The following is a 21,411-nucleotide window of genomic DNA, read 5'->3' as shown; positions in this document are numbered from 1 at the left end:
CTCTGAGGTTCTCACAGATGCAGAAGCAAGATAGAGGACAGAAAACAGGTGGGGAACATCCTGTGTTCTGACAGTTTCTTCACTGACAACATTAAAGAAAAATCAAAGACATCAATAAAAGTTAACTTTTGATATGCGCAACTGAATTTTTAATGACCATGATCATCTATTCTAATAAAATATATAACAGGGAAAATAGATGTTCTTCAGGTACCAAAGTGAAGATCATGGTCATGTTCTTGCAAACTTGCCACTGCTTGTTCCTCATGTGGATAGAGAGATCCACATATATTAAGATCCGCCCTCAGAGTAGTACATGGCAAATTTATCTGTTTGACTTCCTATTTACAAATTCCAGATGACTTATGTAAATTCTGCATTACTTGGTCCAAATCTTACAAGTGCTACCCTATCTTCATATGGAAGTTATGTTGATCTGGTCTTTCACGGGGTGTGGGACCATCTTGAATTACAATATGATGATAACATGTAAATTCTGTGACAGGATGTTAATTTGCAGAATGAAAATCAAATCACCAGACAAAAAATGATCATGTGTTGGAAAATATCTACCCTGCATAGCTCATTGTATCCTGAAATGGATTGCAATTACAAAACAAATGTTTAAAATGTATAAAATTATAGATGTGACCTATTACCTTATTTTCATAAGCACTAATTTTATTGTCTTGCTTCTGCTATTCTGAAGTTACTATTTTAGATTCAGCTTTTTAAATATAGCATATTTACAGGCAGTTATCATTACAGTTTTTTTTTACTACACACACAGAATGCTGGAGGAACTCAACAGGTCAAACAGTATTTAAGGAGGGAAATAAACAGTCAATGCTTCAGCTCGAGACCCTTCATCAGGACTGTTTTTCTTACATGCAGCTTCCTTCAGTGTTTTTCCTTGTCCCTCATTGTACAGGAAGCAATGGTTTGTGCATTAGAGTTAGCCAGAGACACGGTCCCGCTTGAGGAACCATTCTTCATCTAAAATCTCTCTAAAAATGGTAGGTTACCAATCTTACCATTGTACCAGTGCCCTTTACAAAAGAAACCCTTTCTGAAGATTCGTTCCCAGAGTCCTCCACAAGAAACTCTAAACTTTCTCAGAGGTCCTCACTTCTATAATTCCACTGCAGAACCTTCGCTGGACTCCTCATGTCCTCATGGACATTGGCCCTCTGACTTGCAGCAAAGTTGCAATTGCCCTACGTTCAGCAACTCTCTTCATTTCAGCAGAGAGGAACAGGGAGATAGGGAGATGTTCATGCACAGTATTTGAAATATGTACATAGACAGATAGATATAGATAAATTATATTTGATAAGTTATATTATTTATTAAATTTTATATATTTAATTAATTAAGTTGATTTGAGTTAAATTTTTAATCTATTTAAATGTTGGAGGTTAGCCAGTTGAGAGTATTCCTTTTGCTATGAATGGAAAGGAAAATCTGAAGATACAGGCAGCTGGAAGAGTGATGGTAGGAAAGGGCAGCTGCAGCTTCATTACCCCCAGGACCTGGATTCAATGTAGGAAATGGTTCTACACTACAGGAAGGTTACGTCTTATGCTGCATTTTGTCTGTCAGAGACCTTCCCTCTTTTCACCCAACACACTCAAATAAGGCACCTGTTATCAACACAATAGACACTAACACCACACCCCTTTCATGCACAGGACAAAAAATCCACTATGATTCATTCCTCAAACTCTAGCCACTGTCTTTTTTGGCTGAATTGTGAAATTATGAAAAAGTATTATTTACTCTGAATTAATTGGGCAGTTCTGAGAGGGTGACTTGCGTCCTTGGGATTAGGACATGGGTCGAAGGCTTGGAAGATGTGACCCACTGCGGTAGCAGCCTGAAATGGCAGGTTGTGCAGTTGCTTCAATGTCACAATTTAGGTGACGTAAAACGTTTCAGGGCAGGTTCTCTGGGATCGACTGCCTGGACTGCAAAGAGTGCAGCTTTATGGCAACTATTACAATGTGGCATTGTCAACCTGTTCAGATAAGCTTATAAAATAGGCCTTTTCATTTTGGAGAAATATTATCTTCAGAGGGATTTTATGGATAAATAATAAAACAAACATTAAAAGAATTGATTATGTTTTTGTTAATAAATCATTTTAGTTTGATAGATTGGGGAAAACAAGATTATATTTGAAGGTCAAAGTTTTCTCCATTCCCAGAGGACAGTAGCTAAAAGTTGCCTGCTTACATGACATGTGCTGAGTTTCTGCAAAGCATCAAAACAGCAACACAAGTCCTTTTGCTGGGATGGATCAAAGGATGCAATAAAAGTTGCTTCCCTATTTTAGTCATTGGGCTAGATTGTGCTTACCTTTTGCTCAACCATTGTATGGCTTCTGCTGGTAACTCAGCTTGCATTGGACATACCCCACTACTCTTGGCTATGTGCCTATCTGAGACAAGCTGGAGATCAGATCCCGATACATCTGACCTCCAGCTCCACACTGGGCTCACCATCATCCAGATGCAAAGCATGGACCTGCTGAGGCATTTGGTTCTGTTACTTCATGCCAGTCATGGCCGGTGTACAATTCACAAACCCATAGTAACAGGGTCACAGGCCTTGTTCCTTTAAATATTTGCCATTTTTTAAATTACTCAAATCGATCTGGGCTGATTTTAAGTGACTTTGACTGTCAGAAATATTTAAAATGAAACAGTTCAAAGGATTTTGATAATGACAGCTGCCTAATTATTCTGGGACAGGGAATTGATAATTGATATTTGTAACCGATACAGAAGCCACTCTGTCTCACCACTGTGAAGCAGGACAAGGTGGGTGCAGCGGAACAGCTCCAGAACAAACTGCCCCAATATTTTAAAATGCCTAAAATAGCTATTCTCAACATTTCTTGCAGGAAATTAAATGTGTCAAAAAAAAAATCAGTAGATGTCAAGTGAAAATGCCAGTTACAGGATAAACACTATAATGTGAGAACTTGTTAATTAATGCATATAGAAGGAGAGGTGGCTCATTGTAGCAGCCGGGGAGCAAATACAGAAAGTTCAGGGTTTCGGATTCATTGAACATTTAACTCCTTTAGACCCCCTCGATCTGTCCTGGGTCTGGTGTCTATCAAGTGGACAGGTGCCTGAAACATCATGGAATACGTGCAACTGTTGGTTGCGGGATAGCAAATGCAGGATGCAGACCAACATAAGCTGGTGGTGACCCCATACGTTTTCAAAACAGTTATTGCAAGAGAGTACCCAACGATCATAATGATTTTTGTCCAGGAAACAAAAAGGCGAAATCTAGGTGAGTTCAGATTCTACATAAGGGTAGTACTTACTTTGTAACATTGTCACATGGTTTTGGTGAGAATCCATCCATCAGTTACTGGGAACTTCCAGACGAGGGGGCAAGATGGAATGGGGGGGGAGAGTCAGAAGACAGTGGCTGATGGGTGACAGGTTAGAGACAGATAAGGAAAGAAAACAAAGAGGGTGCAGATGGAACCAGGGGTGGAGGTTGGGACGGAGGCTACAAGGTGATTATTAGAAACAAGAGACTATAGCTGTTGGATCCGGCATCTGTAGCTTCTTGATTCGATTCGTTTTCTCTTTCCACACTAGAGTCAACATATCATCTGCCACACCCCTCCCTCTCACCCCCTTTATACTCGCCATCTCGCCTCCATATCCTCAGTCTTGATGCAGAGTCTTGACCCGAAACATTGACTATCCTTCTGCCCTCCACAGATGCTGCCTGACCGGTTGAGTTCCTCCGGCAGTTTGATTTTTAATACTCACTCACAGCATTATAATATACCAGTGTAATGTGCATTGATTCTTTGGTACATGATCATGAGGGAACTTGGTAATGAATATTCAAGGAACCGTTAAGAATCTCTATTCATATCATTATTTCATCAAGAACTCTGAAAATTATCCATAAAAGAGAATGGATATGAAGTTAAAGAGCATCTATCCTGCATTTTACTTAGAAATGAGGAAAATTGCTCTTACCGGACTTCTCCTCTAAAAATTGAAGCATTTATTAGAAAAATAAAATAATTATGGCAGATTTTGTCTTACAAATTGTTTTTACATTGGAGCAATGAAAAAACACAAATAACAGGTTGTGCTTTCTCAAGAAAGATCTGACAATCTATTTGCAAATATGATGAAAACCATGAAAGATTGCATCAATGTACGTGACATAATTGTGAAGTAATATTTTGTCAAACATAATAAGGTTAATTTATATTTGTTTATTTAAAAGGTTCACGAAAGAAAAGTTTTCTGGAATCTTAGAGATATGTCCATTCTGCACCTTGGTCTAAGCCCTTTGTTAATCCACTTATAGTTAATACATCTCAATACATTACTTTAAACATGACAAATGAAACACTCCTTTGTATGTCATCCATCTATTCAAAACAAGTTTGAAAAATATCATTTCCAGCAAAATGATTTAATTAGTGGACCATTATCATTTGGCTATATGTCTGGATTTAATCATTTATCTGATATTCCGTATGAGTAAACATTGTCAAATTAAGAAGGCACTGATATACATTCCTTATTCAGACCTGGGCTTATACCTGTCTTAATACTAAATAATCATTATCATTGCTTGTAAATTATAATCCCTTTAGCAAATGAAAAATACAAATTAAGATGGTTTAAGATCTCAAATAACTAGTTAACTCAGTCAAAGAATGATAAAGACGACTTATACTGAATGTTCTGAAGATTTGTATAAAATATATTTGCAGCTGTACATTGCTCTCTGGTAGATATAGAGTATATATCTTTTTCTGGGAATCAGGTAGTTAAGTAAGTCCTTGTCTGCCTTCTCATTATTCCAGGTAATGAAACAATTTCTGAGGTACTCAAAAACTTAATCACAGAGCTGCATCAATGTATTAGTTCTTTGAAATGAATAAATTGTATATACAGATTTATTTTTAAATTAGTTTCCATTTAAAATTCTTTATTAGTTTTCCTTTTACAATAAAATTATGCGATTTGAAGCTAACTTTGAGATCCACCTCAGCCATTGTGTTTGCTTTTTAAATATGATAGAGAAAGATAATTTTGAATAACCAAGGGAAACACAAGTCATCCAACATATGGGCAAATCAATTTCTGATCCTTACTCAAGGAATCAGTGTACGAATTTATGAGGAATATAAATGACAAGCTTTGTCACAAGCACCATTTTCTCTATGATTTTGCAGATAAACAAAGAGTGGAAAATTGTAACATGAATCCTCTAACTTAAAAGGAACAGATCTGATTGCAGCTATATAATGCGATATAAATATGCCAGCATAAAGTTATATTGTATCTATAACTCTTTCCAGAAACCTGTATTTACCCCATATCCACATCATGTAACATGTCTTCTGAAGACAATAATGGGTACTTATGTTACTGGGAAACTTTGTTCAAAGCAACAGGCTTTTTTTATCTAATACTATACCCAGGGCAGGCTATAATACTTCCTTTGAGAAAAGCTGTTCTATAAACAAAACAATACAATGGGAATCATGTTGCCACTGCAACACTTAGCAGAAAGAAATGTTACACAATAGAGTGCTTGAGGATAGATGCAGATCTACAGGTTCAATAGAGAAGAGAGGACATGAATACTTACATGCAGAGTATGAAAATCTTCGCTATTTTCAACCTGTGTATGTTCAGTTACTGGGTGAATTCCAGGGTGAAATCTACAGTTTTTGGGCAAAGAATTTTTGGAAGTAGAGGATTGGTTGGTGCAAAGGATTAGTCAGGATTTTACTGAAAGGTGGAGCAGGCTTGTGTCTAGACTTTAACACTCCTCTCTCCTATTCCAACCTCACTCATTCCGAACGCTTGGCTCTCCACTCTCTCTGCACTAATCCTAACCTCACCATCAAACCCACAGTTAAGGGAGGTGCTGTAGTAGGCTGGCCTCTACCTTTCTGAGGCCCAGTGCCAACTCTCAGACACCTCCTCTTACTTACCCCTTGAACAGGACCCCACTAAGGAACACCAGGCCATTGTTTCCCACACCATCACCAACCTTATTGACTCTGGGGATCTCCCATCCACCAGCACCAACCTCACAGTTCCCGCATCCTGCACCTTCCGTTTCTATCTCCTACCCAAGATCCACAAACCCGCTTGTCCAGGCAGACCCAACTTGTTCAGCTTGTTCCTGCTCCAGTGAACTCAGATCTGCATACCTCGACTCTGTTTTATCTCCCCGGTTCAGTCTTTTCCTATCTACATCCGTGACACCTCACACACTCTTGATCCTTTCAAGGATTTCAGATTCCCTGGCATCATCTTATTTTTACAATGGATATCCAGTCCCTATACACCTCCATCTCCCACAAGGAAGGCCTCAAAGCTCTCCGTTTCTTTTGGGACACCAGACCCAACCATTTTCCCTCCGTCACCCTCTCCTTTGCTTAGCAGAACTTGTCCTCACTCTAAATAATTTATTCTTTGGCTCCTCCCACTTCCTTCAAACAAAATGGGTAGCCATGGGCACTTGCATGGGTCCCATATATGCCTGCCTATTTGTCAGCTACGTGGAAGAGCTTATGTCCTAAGCCTACACTGGCGACTGCATTTTTCCTATGCTACATCGACGACTGTATTGGTCTGCTTCCTGAACCCATGCTGAACTCATCGATTTCATCCACTTTGCCTCCAACTTCCACCCTCCCCTCAAATTCACCTGGTCCATTTCTGACACTTCCCTTCCCTTTCTCAATCTCACTGTCTCTATCTCCAGAGACAGCTTATCCACCGATATCTATTATAAACCACCAGACTCTCAAGGCTACTGGATTATACCTTGTCCCACCCTGACACTTGTAAAAACGCTGCTTCCTTTCTCAAATCCTCTGCCTCTGCCGCATCTGCTCTCAGAATGAGGTTTTTCATTTTAGAATGTAGCAGATAACCTCCTTTTTCAAAGAAAGGGGCTTCCCTTCCTCCACCATCAACGCTGCCCTCAACTGCATCTCTTCCGTTTTATGCACGTCTGCTCTTATACCATCCTCCTGCCACCCTACCAGGGATAGGGTTCCTCTTGTCCTCACTTACCACCCCACCAGCCTCCACGTCCAGCACATAATTCTCTGAAATTTCAGCCAATTGTCCATTCGTCCCTCCCCACTGATTTCCTTCCTTCCTGGCACTTATCCTTGTAAGCGGAACAAGTGCTACACATGCCCCTACACTTCCTCCATCACTACCATTCAGGGCCCCAATCAATCCTTGCAGGTGAGGCAACTCTTCACCTGTGAGTCTGTTGGGGTCATAGACTGTGTTTGGTGCTCCCAATGTGGCGTCTTGTACATTGGTGAAACCCAACGTAGATTGGGAGACCACTTCATCAAGCATCTACGCTCTGTCTGCCAGAACAAGTGGGATCTCCCAGTGGCTACCTATTTTAGGTCCACTTCCCATTCCCATTCTGATATATCTATCCATAGCCTCCTCCACTGTTGTGCTAAGGCCACACTTAAGTTGGAGGAACAACACCTTATATTCCGTTTTTATAGTCTCCAACCTGGTGGCATGAACAAAGATTTCTCAAACTTCCAGTAATGCCTTTCACCCCTTCACCATTTCCTATCTCCTTTTCCCTCTCTTGTGTTGTCTCCTTGCCCGCCATTGCCTCCCTCTGGTTCTCCTCCTCTTCCCCCACTTCCTTCATTTTCTTTTCTTCCATGGCCTTCTATCTCTTTCACCAATCAACTTCCTAACTCTTTCCTTCACCCCTCCCCGTCCAAGTTTCACCGATCGCCTGGTGTTTCTGTCTCCCCTCCCCCCACCTTTCAAAGGGTCTCAGCCTGAAACATTGACTGTGCTTTTTTCCATGGATGCTGCTGGGCCTGCTCAGTTCCTCCAGCATTTTGTGCATGACTCTGTTTTGCCTTTTAATGCCTTACTCTACAATGTCACTTATTTTTCATCTGAGTCTCTATTTTGTCACATGCTGTTGTTATCTTCTCAGCAGGTTTGATTGTAACTTTCTGTAATGATGGGGATTAGAAGCAGGTAGCTGAATGTTTCATACATAATTGACCCTGCTATTGACTGCTCATGGTATTCTCTCACTTCCATAAACTTTAGGAAGGAATGTTAAATCCATATCATTTGTAAGATCCAAATTGTCATTTTTATGCAGATAGCTTGTGCAGTAAGAATTGAACTTAGTGGGTCTCTGTGGTATCATTAGAGGTTCATTCATTGTGAATAGCAAAGCTAAAGCTTTCCATGCCAGCTCCCAACCAAGGTCAACATCCTCCCAACCAAGGTCAACATCCTCTCATTTGATGCAGCCAGCTTTTTGTTTAAATCCAGATGAGAGCTCTCCCTTTAAAATAATGGCAACATCAAACAGGTTCTTTGGACTGGCTGTCTCAAATGCATTGCTAACTTTTAAAGATTAACTCCAAACTATAATGTGAAACAATCTAAGAAACACTCTTCCTTAGCATTATCACAAAGATAATATCATAAAGTTACAGAAAGAAAGACAGGTGTAAAAATTGTTTGTAGCTGTTGCTAAAGAACAATTTTTTTTGTTGGTTTTTTTGGGGTTTTTTTTCTTTCCTTATTGACATATGAAAAATAGTATACTATTATATTACCTTGTTATTTTATATCTAAACTGCACTGTTAGTATTAACTTCTTTTTGTGTATTAATATCTCTTGTAAAGTTATATTGCAACAGTGTATCAGTGCCTATATGGTTTACCTTTTGTGTACTAATTCAATAAAAAGATTTAAAACGAAAGAAAGAAAGAACAATTTCACCTCCACTACTCCAATTTTGTTCAAGGCAGAATACCGTGGAGTTAACTGCATGAGATCTCAATGTAAACTTTCCACTAAAATATTTTACAGAATTTGAATAGAAATGTTGCTACCATTTATATGAGATGAAAAAAAGTGCATAACTTTCCAGTCTGCATATGACAGAGAAGGCGTCATGTAAGGAGAATGGCAGGAAGGGAGGAAAGCCCATTGGATTAAGTTGCATCTGTTTCAATGCAAGAGAACTGACAGGTAATATGGATGAAACTAGGGCTTGGACAGCTGTGTGGGACTAAGATGTTGTAGCCATTACTGAAACATGACTAAGGGAGCAATGGGACTAGCAGCTTAGTGTTCCAGTGTACAGATGCATTATGAGGAAAATGAGGAAAGAGAATTGCACTTTTGATTAAAGAGAATGTCATAACAGTAGTCAGAAAAGAAATTACTGAAGGAGCATCCAGTGAGGCTTTATGGGTGGACTGGGGAAATACGAAAGGGATGATCACATTATTGAGATTGCACTATTGACCCCCAAATAGCCGATAGGAATTGGAAGAGCAAAAATACAAGAGGATTGTGCAGAATTAGAAGAATAGTATGGTTATCATAGTAGGGGTTTTTACCTTTTCTAATATGGACAGGGACTGCCATAAGACTATAAGGTATAGGAGAAGAATTAGACCATTTGGTTCCATCGAGTCTGCTCTGCCATTTGATCATAACTGATTTACTTTTCATCTCAACCCGATTCTCTTGCCTACCGCCCATAACTTTTGATGCCCTGACTAAGCAAAAACTTATCAACCTCCACTTTAAATATACCCAAAGACTTGGCCTCCATAGCCAGCTGTGGCAATGAAGATCAGAGATTTACTACGCTCTGGCAAAAGAATTTCCTCCTAATCTCAGTTCTAAAGGATGTCTTTGTATTTTCTGAGGTTGGGTCCTCTGGTCCTAGACTCTCATACAGTCATACTGTTAAGGGCTTGGATGGCGGGGAGGGTGGAATTTGAGTACATCATGAAAGTTTCCTTTGGCAATAAGCAGAGGATCCCTATTGTAGAGAAGGTAAAGCTCAACTACTCTTAGGTGATAGGGTATGGTAAGTGACTGAAATGACAGTGGGAAGCATTTGACACTAGTGCTCACAGTTCTGTGGGGTTGAGAGGGAAAATAAATCAGCATCATTGAATGGCAGAGAAAATTGTTGGGCTGAATGGCCTTGTTCTGCTCCTATGTCTTATGGTCTTATTCAGTTTCCAATTAGAGCAAGACTAATGTTGCTATTATGATACAACAGATTTCAAAGGTTGATTGGAGGAGGTTGTTTGTGGGCAAATAGGAGTATTTTAAAGAAGAGAGAGTGAGAGCCGAAGGTCTGCATGTTCCTGCTGGAGTGAAAGACAGGCTGGTAGGAGTAGGGAAACCTGGATCTTGAGGGTTATCGAGGAAAAAGGATGCATCGGTCAGTTACAGGCTATTGGGATCAAGCTGGAGAAGTATAGGAAATTCAAGGGTGGACTCAGGAAGGAAAAGGGATATAACTTTGGCAGAGGAGAATAAGGCCAAACCAAAGATTTTATAGGTACTTTAAGGGAAGGAGAGTAACTAGAGAGAGAAGAGGGACCCTCAAAAGCCAAAGGGACATATTTGTGGAGCTTCAGGAAATGGGCAAGGTTCTATTTTTACCATGAAGAAAGATATGAAGACTTCAGAACTAAGAAAAGTAAATGGGGAAGTCTTGGGATTAGTCTGCATATCGTGCTGGATATTGTAGAAAGTATCAGTTTATCCATGAAAAGTGGGAGGTTAGAGAAGAAATCACGGAATCCCTGGCTGAAATATTTGCATCATTATTAGCCACATGTGAGGTGCTGGAAGACTGGAAGGTAATGAATGTTGTGCCTTTATTTAAGAAGCGTGACAAAGAAAAACCATGGAACTACAGATCAGTAAGTCTAACATCTATACTCGATAATTTTCTGGAGAAGACTCTGCGGGATAAGGCATATGTACATTTGGAAAGACAGGAGTTAGATCATATCTTTTGAAATTGATTGTGTTTTTTGATGATGTGACCAAGAAGGTTGATGAGGACAAGGTGGTTAACATGGTTTATATGGAGATCAGCAAGACCTTTGATAAAGTTCCACATGGTATGCTGGTATCGAAGGTTGGATCACACAGAATCCAAGGAGAGCTGGCTAATTGGATGCACAATTGAATTGATGGCAGAAGACAGAGTGTGATGGTGAAAAGTTATTTCTTGGACTGGAGACCAAGACAAGAGATGTGCCTCTGGGGTCAGAGCTGAGCCTATTGTTGTTTGTCAACTATATCAACAGTTTGGATAGGAATGTACTGTATATGGCATGGTCATGAAGATATCACCAGATATAGTGGACAATGAGGGGCATTATCAATAATTACAGGGGGATCTTGATCAGCTGAGTAAGTGGGCTCAGGAATGGTAAATGGAGTTCAATTTAGCTAAGTGCAAAGTTCTGCATCTTGGAAAGTCAAATCCAGGTTCACAGTGAATGGCAGGGCACTGGGAAGTATTGTGGAGAAATGGACCTTGAAGTATAAGTATATATTTCACTGAAAGTGGAATCATGGGTAGACAGGGTGGTGAAGGGGGTTTTGTCAGGGCAATGAGTAGGAAAGTTGGGAGGTGATGATATGGCTGTACAGGATGTTGCTGAAGCCACACTTGGATTATTGAGTTCAGGTTGGTCGCCTGCTAAAGGAAAGATTTTATTAAACTGGAATGTTTGCAGGGAAGATTTACAAGGATGTTGCCTGTACTTGAGGGACTGGGTTATAGGGAGGGATTGGATGGACAAAATCTTTAGTCCTTAGAGTGTAGGAGATTGAGAGGTGATCTTATAGAGGCGTACAAAAACACGAGGGGCATAAATAGAGTGGATGCACTCAATCTTTTACCCAGAGTTGGGGAATCAAGAACTAGAGGGCATAGGTTTAAGATGAGAGGGGAAAGATTTAATGAGAATTTGAGGGGCAACTTTGATTAAACAAAAGGTAGCATCTGTGTGGAATGAGCTGCCAGGAAGAAGTGGTTGAATCACATACAACAACAACTTTTAAAAGACGATTAGACAGATAGACAGATTGGAAAGGCTTCGAAGGTGATTGGCCAAACACTGGAAAATGGGACTAGCTTGGATGGGGATTCTTGATCAGCAGGGGTCATTTGGGCTGAAGGGCCTGGTTCAATACTGTATGACTCTGACTGAATGAAATTAATAGTTTTCCTATCCTTAACACTTCCAATTCATTTCTAGTGGTAGGACGATGCAGGTAGTACAACAGAAATAATTTCTGCCCTGATCTGAGGGCAGCTTGTAGCTGCAAAAAAAATCCATGGCTCTGTTAAAGTGATTCCTTGGTACATTTGTTGCACAACAGTCTCAGATAATCTGTTTTAAATGGATTTGGTCAAGAAAACTGGCAGTAATAATATTGAAACACTGCAGATACTGGAAGACGAAAATAGAAACAAAAAAAAGGCCAAAAAAAAGGCCAAAAACAAATTACAGTAATGAAAATGCTGTTCCTGGACTTAATTAACACATATATACAGAGAATGAATTCTTAGATTCCCAATAGGCTGACTGACAGAAACAAATTGAAGTACTTACCATTGGAGAAGGAGAGAGAGAAATGTTTCCCACGGAGGCTTTAAGCTCATCCACTGATGCTGCCATACATGTAGTAACATCCTTAGCTGGGAGGGGCCGAATTTTAATGTTAAATTTTCGACGTGTGTCTTCTTCTGACTCAGACTCACTTGATGAGTAAAAGTGTTTCTCTTTGGTTGGTGAAATGTCATTAAGGATTATTTTTGTAAATGACACATAACAGATTAGCTAAACAGTCAAATATGAATTTTAATTCAGTCCTGCTGCTTTCCTCTCCTCAATAACACATGCTGCGTCCCTTTTCTACATGCCTTCAGGTTGTTTGACTTGTGTCAGGGTCCTGTACTATGACTGTGACCACTTTAGAAGATCTTGGAAGATAACTAATGACTGCACTGGTGACACTGCCCAGATTTAGCCCAGAGAAAAAAAATGTTGGAGTCCAAATCTCAATGTGGTTGGCAGCTTACCAACTTCAATGGACAGTGAAAGGCTGGCTAGGCATTGTGTCTGCCTGGGTCTGGAGATTATCTACTGCCTCTCAAGCCAAGCAGGTGACAGGAAGAAGTGGATGTGCTGCATTTTGAGAAGCTTTTCCACCATTCTTGCTGCCTGCTACTGTTAATTGTTTCCCCGCCACGATCAGTGAATACCAGGCTGATTGTATTTTGGGACTGGGCATGGCTCAGCCAAGATATGTAGCCTGCAGAATGCTGTCAAATAAGTTAAGAAGCCTGAGTAAGCAGGCTGCTTTTGGAAGTGATATCAGGTGAAGAGACATAATGCCTCAAGCTGGGACTTGGACAAGCATCTTTTGCCTTCTCCAGTTCCAATTGCTTCTCTACGATACATTTTGTTCTCCCTCGTTTAATAAGCAGAACAAACTGTTGAGTGAGTAAGGAAAAGCTTTTGTGTGAGCCAAAGAAGAAAGCAGGAGGGCATAACAAAACAGTAATTGATAAGTATTCTTACATCAGAGTTGGAGCTGGAAATACTGTATATAGATAAGGCATTTCAAATCATGGGGCACATGCACATGAGGGATGGACAATAATTGCCTGGAAGCAGTTTAGATAAAGATTACTTGATTAATAATTTAGTTTAGCAGGGTGCTTTCTAAGGAAAGATGGGACAGATAAGACATGCATCTGGAGTTTAAAAGAGTGTGAGAGCAGGTTTGATTGAGATCTATAAGATCCTGAGGGGAATTGAATCAGTGGATGTGGAGATGATTCTTCCTCTCATGAGAGAATGTAAAACCAAAGGTCACCGTTTAAAAATAAAAGGTCCCCTTGTGAGATAGGGATGAAGTAAAGTTTGGACCTCTCATTCTCAATGAGGAATATAAACAGAATCTTTGAATAGGTAGACAGATTCTAGCTAAGCAAAGGGATGAAAGATACTGCCAATACGCCAGCAAGCAGCTACAACCAGATCAATTACACTCTTATTCAGCTTTAGAGGCCAAATGGTCCATTCCTATTTCTGATTTGTCTGCCCGTGTGTTTGTACAAAGACACAGCTGACCTTGGTGGAGTAAGGAATACTTCAATGGATCGGTGAGAGGAATGGATGTGGTGATGGTGACAGGGTAGGAGAGTGACATCATGAATTTTAAACGCAAACAACAGGAATTCTGCAGATGCTGGAAATTCAAGCAACTAACTTCCGCTAGGCCCCACCTCCCCCTCGTACCCCAGCTGTTACTCATTTTTATGCACACATTCTTTCTCTCACTCTCCTTTTTCTCCCTCTGTCCCTCTGAATATACCTCTTGCCCATCCTCTGGGTCACCCCACCCCCCCCGTCTTTCTCCCTAGGCCTCCTGTCCCATGATCCTCTCGTATCCCCTTTTGCCTATCACCTGTCCAGCTCTCGGCTCTATCCCTCCCCCTCCTGTCTTCTCCTATCATTTTGCATCTCCCCCTCCCCCTCCAGCTTTCAAATCCCTTACTCACTCTTCCTTCAGTTAGTCCTGACGAAGGGTCTCGGCCTGAAACGTCGACTGCGCCTCTTCCTATAGATGCTGCTTGGCCTGCTGCGTTCACCAGCAACTTTGATGTATGTTTCATGAATTTTAAATATTTGGGGATTGAAACCTAACTACTTTCAGCAGGAATGACAGGTGAGAGTCTTGATTGGAGATATAATTTGTGGTAGGATATAGTAAGAATTGAAATTTCCACAGAATGGTGTTAAAAACTGGCAAGGTAGCACAATTTGGAGAAGTCAAAGGAACAAACAAGGTTTTCAGCTGTGGAGGGATGTTTATAGCAGAGGAGGAAACAATGAGATTGAAAGTAAACAGTGTTTGTCATGGTGTGTGCTTACACATAGAGCTCATCTCAGGATTGAGTCGGATCTGAAGTCTTTAACAGTCCAATTCAACCTGAAGCATAGCAAGGAGAATGGAACTAACAGAAAGGATATTCTGTTTGAGTATTCCATCCTTCTCTTAATTTAAAGTAAATATCTTTAATCCTACCACTGTTTTGCTGCAGAAGACTTTAGTTTATTAAAGAATGGTTAACATCAAGTCATCTGAAGTTAGAGTAGAAGAGGCCTTAAGGATTTAGGTAGAACTAGTTATCATCCATGATGATTCTGCATAAAGGGAATGCATAAGTCATAGAAGGAAGGAGAGTACAAATGCATTCTAAAGGGATTCATTGCATAATGTTACTCAGTAGAGAGTACGCTACTTTATATGTTCTGGGAAAAACTGGGAAGATTAAAGTGTAGTGTACGTTAAAACATGGACATGCTGTTCCTTGTGAACTTATTCATATTCTCATACCTGATTGCACAGTGGAGTCAAGGTAGTGTGCCTTCCTTACAGCAATGTAATATCGTCACGGTCATTCAGTCTGGCAGTTTGAAGGCTCAACATGCAAATGGTTTAAGTAACTTGCAGATATATTACTGTTGATGGCTATTGGACTAAACTGAACAAAGGAGAGGTGATACAGGAACAGAATGGTTTTGGTCAACCATGCAAAATAATGCAGATTGATATTGTAGTCATATATCATGTTCAGAAGCACAAGTGGGTTTCTTGTGAAGATGTTGAAATCTGAGTGGCAGGGCAGAAGGTGAATGTTGCCTGAGAGGAGGCAACAACAGAAAACTATAAATCCATGTTCCAAGCTTCCCTGGTTATGCTCCCCAAATCTTTCTGTTCTACATGATAACTGCATTGGTGCTGCTTCATGCACCCAAGCTGAGCTTGTCAGTTTCATCAACTTTGCCTCCAAATTGCACCCTGCTCCTAAATTCAATTGATCCATTTCTGACATCTTTCTCTTCCTGTCTCCATCTCTGGACATAACTTGTCTATCAATATCTTTTATAAGCCTACCGATTCCCATGGCTATCTTGACTATACCCCCTCCCACCCTGTGTCCTGTAAAAATGCTATTCCCTTTTCTCAGTTCCTTCGTATCCGCTGCATCTATTCTCAGGATGCAGCTTCCCTTTCCTATACATCAGAGGTGTTCTCCTTCTTCAAACTCCTGGCATTCGCTTCCTCCATTACTGAAACTTTCCGCATCGCCTCCATTTCCCGCACATCTGCGTTCACCCCATTTTCTTGCTGCCTTAACAGGGACAGAGTTCCTCTTGCCCTCACCTACCACCCCATGAGCTTCTGCATCCAACACCTCATTCTCCGCAACTTCCACCGTCTTCAGTGGGATTCTACCACCAAACACCTATTTTCCACAGTGTTCAGTCCCTCCAGGATTTCCTTGTCCATTCGTCCCTCCTCACTAATCTTCCTCCTGGCACATGTCCTTGCCAGCAACAGAAATGCTACACCTGCCCATTCACCTCATCTATTCAGGGCTCCAAAGGGTCCTTCCCCGTGAGGTAACACTTTGCCTGCAAATCTCTTGGGGTCCTCTACTGTATCCAGTGCTCTGGATGCAGCCTCTCACACTGGTGAGACCTGATGTAGGGTGGGGGACTGCTTAGTCAAGCATCTTCGCTCAGGCTGCAAAAAGCAGAACTTCCCGGTGAGCAAGCATTTTAATTCCTATCATCATTCTCATTCCAACATGTTGGTCCATGGCTTCCTGTCCTGCCACAAAGAGGCCACTCTCAGGGTGGAGGTAGCCTCCTACCTGATGGCATGAACATTGATTTCTCCTTCTGGTAATTTCTCCTTTCCGTCCCTCTTCTCTCTTCTTCTATTCCCCACTCTGGACTCCTAACTTTTCTCCTCACCTGCCTATCACCTCCTGCTGGAAACCCTCCTCCTTCCCTTTCTCTCACAGTCTCCTCTTCTCTCCTATCAGTTTCCTCCTTCTCCTGCACTTTGCTTTTTTCACATATCATCTCCCATCCTCTTACTTCATCCCCTCCCCCACCCACCTGGCTGCACCTATCACCCTCTAGTTTGTCCTCCTTCACTTTCCCTCAACCTTTTATTCTGGCATGTTCTATTTTCCTTTTCAGTCCTGATGAAGGGTCTTGGCCTGAAACGTCGACTGTTTATTCATTTCCATAGATGCTGCCTGACCTGCTGAGTTCCTCCAGCACTTTGTGTGTGTTGCTCTGGATTTCCAGCATGTGCAGAATCCTTTGTGTTTAACGCTATAAGATATAGGAACAAAACAAGGGCATTCAGCCCATCAAGTGTACTCCTCCATTTGACCACGGCTGATTTATTATTCCCTCTTAACCCCATTCTCCTGCCTTCTCCCCGTAATCTTTGGCATCCTTACTGAAAAACATCTTTCAACCTCTACTTTAAATGTAACCAATGACTTGGCCTCTGCAGCCATCTGTAGCAGTGAATTTCATAGATCCACCACCCTCTGGCTAAACAAGTCCTTCCTCATCTCTATTCAAAAGGGATGTCCTTTTATTCTGAGGATGTGGCTTCTAGACCTAAATTCCCCCACTACTAGAAAAATCCTCTACACCCACTCTATCCCTGCCTTTCAATATTCAGTAGGCTTCAATGAAATCTTGCCCTCCCCCCAACCTCATCTCCTAAATGCCATGTCATTAACTGTCCTCATGCATTAACCCTTTCATTTTCGGGATCATTCTCGTGAATCTCCTCTGGACCCTCTGCAGTGCTAGCGGGTCCTTAGCTGTTCGCAATACTCTAAATGTGGTCTGACTAATGCCTTGTAATGCTGAGATTTTATATCTTTGCTTTTATGTTCTAGTCCTCTTTAAATGAATGCTATAATTGCATTTACATTCTGCCTATTGACTGAGTCTGCAAGTTAGCTTTTAAGGAATCTTTACACCTCCAATTCCTGAATTCTCTCCCCATTTAGAGAATAGTCTATGCCTTTATTCCTTCTACCAAAGTGCATGACCAAACACTTCTCTACACTATATTCCATCTGCTCATTCTCTCAACCTATCCAAGTCCTTTCTCAGCCTCCCTGTTTTATCAGTACAACCTGTCCTTCCACCTGTCATTATATCATCTTCAAACTTGGCCACAAAGTGCGGTATCTTGAAGACAGGGATTGGGGGTGGGGACAGTATCTGTAAAGCATTTACAATGCCAATTAACATGAACAGATGGAGGGGTTAGTAATCAGTACTGTGTAGAAAATATGGTTGAAGAATTTGCTGCAAATCATAATAAAGTGGCAGTCTCATTTCTCTCACAATCTTCTTACCATGGCATCCTAAACTTCTAGGTTCCTTTCTCATTAAGTGATAAGGACGTTGATCAGGAATCACACTAATTCGAGTACTGTAAACAAACAGAAATAGACAGGCCACTTCTGGTGACTGATAATAAAGGGGTAATCTGACAAATATATTCTCCCTCCTTAATTCCTACCTTGTCAACTACAATGGTCAAAAGCAAACTTATTTGATCCAGTGAGCACACAGCATGCAACTGCTTTGCAGTAGATACTTTGCCATATGCTGTGGAATACTCAGCTCATACGCGGTGGTTTTGTACATTCTAAAGTTAAAGCAGAATTGCAAGAGTGCTACATGTTCACTGCTCTGCTCCCCTGATTTTTATGAGGGAGCTCTAGACAGACCTAATTCAGCCGACTACTGCTGGCGTTAAACTATTCCAAAAGCCCCTTAGAAAGTTTTGGCTGCCTGTGATAAGCCACCACTTTTCTTCATTCTTTTTAAGTATCTGCAGCTGCAACTCATGTTTAGCTAGACAACTGGGACCACGGTGTGGTAGGATTGAGTAAATGGTGGTAGACAGGGGATACACATCTCATGGTACCTCTGATTAATAAACATGAATCTCAAATGTGAGTTTCTGCTGAGAAATAATAATTTTCATATTTCTTCAATACTTCAGGATATCACAGTTTTAGAATGTACAATAAGAATCAGACCCTTGCTGGAAAATGTAAGTGCTGGACAGGCAAATGATATACGAAGGAATCTCAGTGTACAGATTCATGTAAGCCGCATGTTTGGAAAGCAAACACATGTTGGTCTTTATGGCAAAGTGGTTGGAGTAGAAAAGTAATGATGTCTTGCTGTGATTGAACAACAGCTTCGTGGCAATTGGTGACTGCAGTTTTGATCTCCGTATCTAGAAAAGTGAGTGTTTGTGTGGAATCAGTTCAGCACACATTGGTTGCAGAAGTGCATGGTCTTTCCGTTAAGGAAAGACAGACTACAACTGCCCTTTACCCATTAGAATTCAGCTGATCTGAACAAAATACACCACATTAATAGAGGGACTGACAAGGTAATTAGCAAGTGGCAATTTCTTCTGGTTGAGACTAAAAGCAGAGGGTGTGGGCTCAGGATTAAGGGACCTCTGCATTATAAACAGATGTTTTTATGCAGAAGCTTGTAAAACTTTTAGGAAGAAGGCTGAGAATATTAAATCTGGATGTTAAGTAAATAAGAGGATGTGACCCACAGAACAGGATTAACCGTGAATTTACCGAATGAAAGAGCAGGCCCAAGGTGCCATCCAGTATCTACTTCTGTTTCTATTTCCCAAGATGTTCCTTTTGTGTGCGTAAGAGTTACTGGATAGGAAATTGTGCCTGTGAAATTTTCTTCTAGCATGAGTCAGTATCACCAGTCAGAAGGGAAAAATAAAGTGGAGTGTAAAAATAACCAACATTAATAAGGTGCTAATGGAGTTTTCAAATAATGTTTACAAGAAAACTGGTGCTGCATTTAATATTTTGAAATCCTACATCTCATTAAAAGGCCGAACATTGAAAAATGGTGACAATCTCCTAAATGGAAATGCTTTCACCAATCGTACACCTGTAATGGAATGTCACCCACCTTATAGCAGTTCATCAAAACTACAATATCCTCAGTGCATTTTTGACAATGACAACAAATGAAAAGAAAACAGGATACAGGAAATCTATGATGGAAAACAGAAAATGATAAACCAAGCACTAGAGCAGGCAGCATCTGTGCCAACTGATATCAAAAGGATATAACCTGATTTGTCATCTGGCCTGATACTGTATCCTTCATCATCAACTTCGGGGGAATTCTGAAAATCAGACAAGTAACAGAATGAAAAGTTAGGAAGCTATTTAACCGTTAGTGATTTCCTACAGCTTCATCCACGGACACATTTTGTTCATTATTTAAAATAGGAAAGCAAAGCAGCTGCTACACTGCCATGCCTGGTTCATAAATAGAGGACAGTAGAGCAGATTCTCAGGCCCTTCCTTGATACTCTCACAGGATGTGGGCATTGCTGCTGATGTCAACAGAGAAGGCCCTTTACTAATTTTCCTTGAGAGGGTGTGATGAGACGCCTTCTTGGATTGCTGTACTGCTTGAAATGAACGGTCTCCCACGATGCATCGGGAGGGAGATAAATGATGGTGGTAAAGAAGGACTCATGCATTTCCAGGTCAGTGAGTTATGTAATGTGAAGGGAGTTTGCTGATAATGCTATGCCTGGTGTCCTTAGCAGCGTAAGTCACACACTGGGAAGATTCCTAGATTCCCTACCCAGCCCTATCACCCCCTCAATATGTTCAATTTAATTGAAATTCTAATTGAGACTACACTTCCAAAACTTTTGCAATTATTTCAAGCCGTAGAGTTAGGTTATCAGTTACAACTTGTAATTCACAAAATAATTTACCAGTACTGTTTATGAGATGTTAAGAAATGGCTAAGTGTACTGGAAAGATCACTGGGCAGGATAATACTTAAGCTGAAGATTTGTATTCCAGAATGAGCCTTGTTTCAATATGAATTTTCTATCTGAGTGTGTGAAATATTACACAGGTATATCTAGTTGACAAAACCAGAACAAATCTAAGCTACACTCACAACACGCTGGAGGAACTCAGCAGGTCAGGCAGCATTCGTGGAAAAGATCGGTCGACGTTTCGGGCCGGAACCCTTTGTCAGGACTGCAGGGGGAAGGGGCAGAAGCCCTATAAAGAAGGTGGGGGGAGGGTGGGAAGGAGAAGGCTGGTAGGTTCCAGGAGAAAAACCAGTAAGGGGAAAGATAAAGGGGTGGGGGAAGGGAGGTGATAGGCAGGGAAGGTGAAGAAAGGATAGGGGAAAACACAGTGGGTAGTAGAAGGAGGCGGAACCAAGAGGGAGGTGGTAGGCAGCTGGGGGAGGGGGCAGAGTGACATAGGGATAGGGGAAGGGAGGGGGCGGGAATTACCGGAAGTTGGAGAATTCTATGTTCATACAAAGGGGCTGGAGACTACCTAGATGGTATATGAGGTGTTGCCTTGGTATGAACATAGAATTCTCCAACTTCCGGTAATTCCCTCCCCCTCCCTTCCCCTATCCCTATGTCACTCTGCCCCCTCCCCCAGCTGCCTACCACCTCCCTCTTGGTTCCGCCTCCTTCTACTACCCACTGTGTTTTCCCCTATCCTTTCTTCACCTTTCCTGCCTATCACCTCCCTGCCTCCCTTCCCCCACCCCTTTATCTTTCCCCTTACTGGTTCTTCACTGGGAACCTACC

The 21,411-nt window shown here is 41.2% G+C and overlaps 1 protein-coding gene across 9 annotated transcripts in view; it reads right to left on the bottom strand.

Annotated features, from left to right (window-relative positions):
* The window catches only part of sgip1a (SH3GL interacting endocytic adaptor 1a), a 265,636-nt gene that overhangs the window by 116,383 nt on the left and 127,842 nt on the right, over window positions 1-21,411 (bottom strand). For all 9 annotated transcript variants that reach the window (XM_063064170.1, XM_063064172.1, XM_063064168.1 and 6 more), the window contains 2 exons: window positions 19,902-19,959; window positions 12,483-12,661 (listed from right to left, as the gene is read on the bottom strand). In XM_063064170.1, coding sequence (XP_062920240.1) covers window positions 12,483-12,661; window positions 19,902-19,959 — 237 coding nt within the window. The remainder of the gene's footprint in view (window positions 1-12,482; window positions 12,662-19,901; window positions 19,960-21,411) is intronic.

This window comes from Mobula hypostoma, chromosome 12 (genome assembly GCF_963921235.1).
Source record: "Mobula hypostoma chromosome 12, sMobHyp1.1, whole genome shotgun sequence".
Classification (NCBI taxonomy): domain Eukaryota; kingdom Metazoa; phylum Chordata; class Chondrichthyes; order Myliobatiformes; family Myliobatidae; genus Mobula; species Mobula hypostoma.
This window is presented reverse-complemented; position numbering and strand designations above follow the sequence as displayed.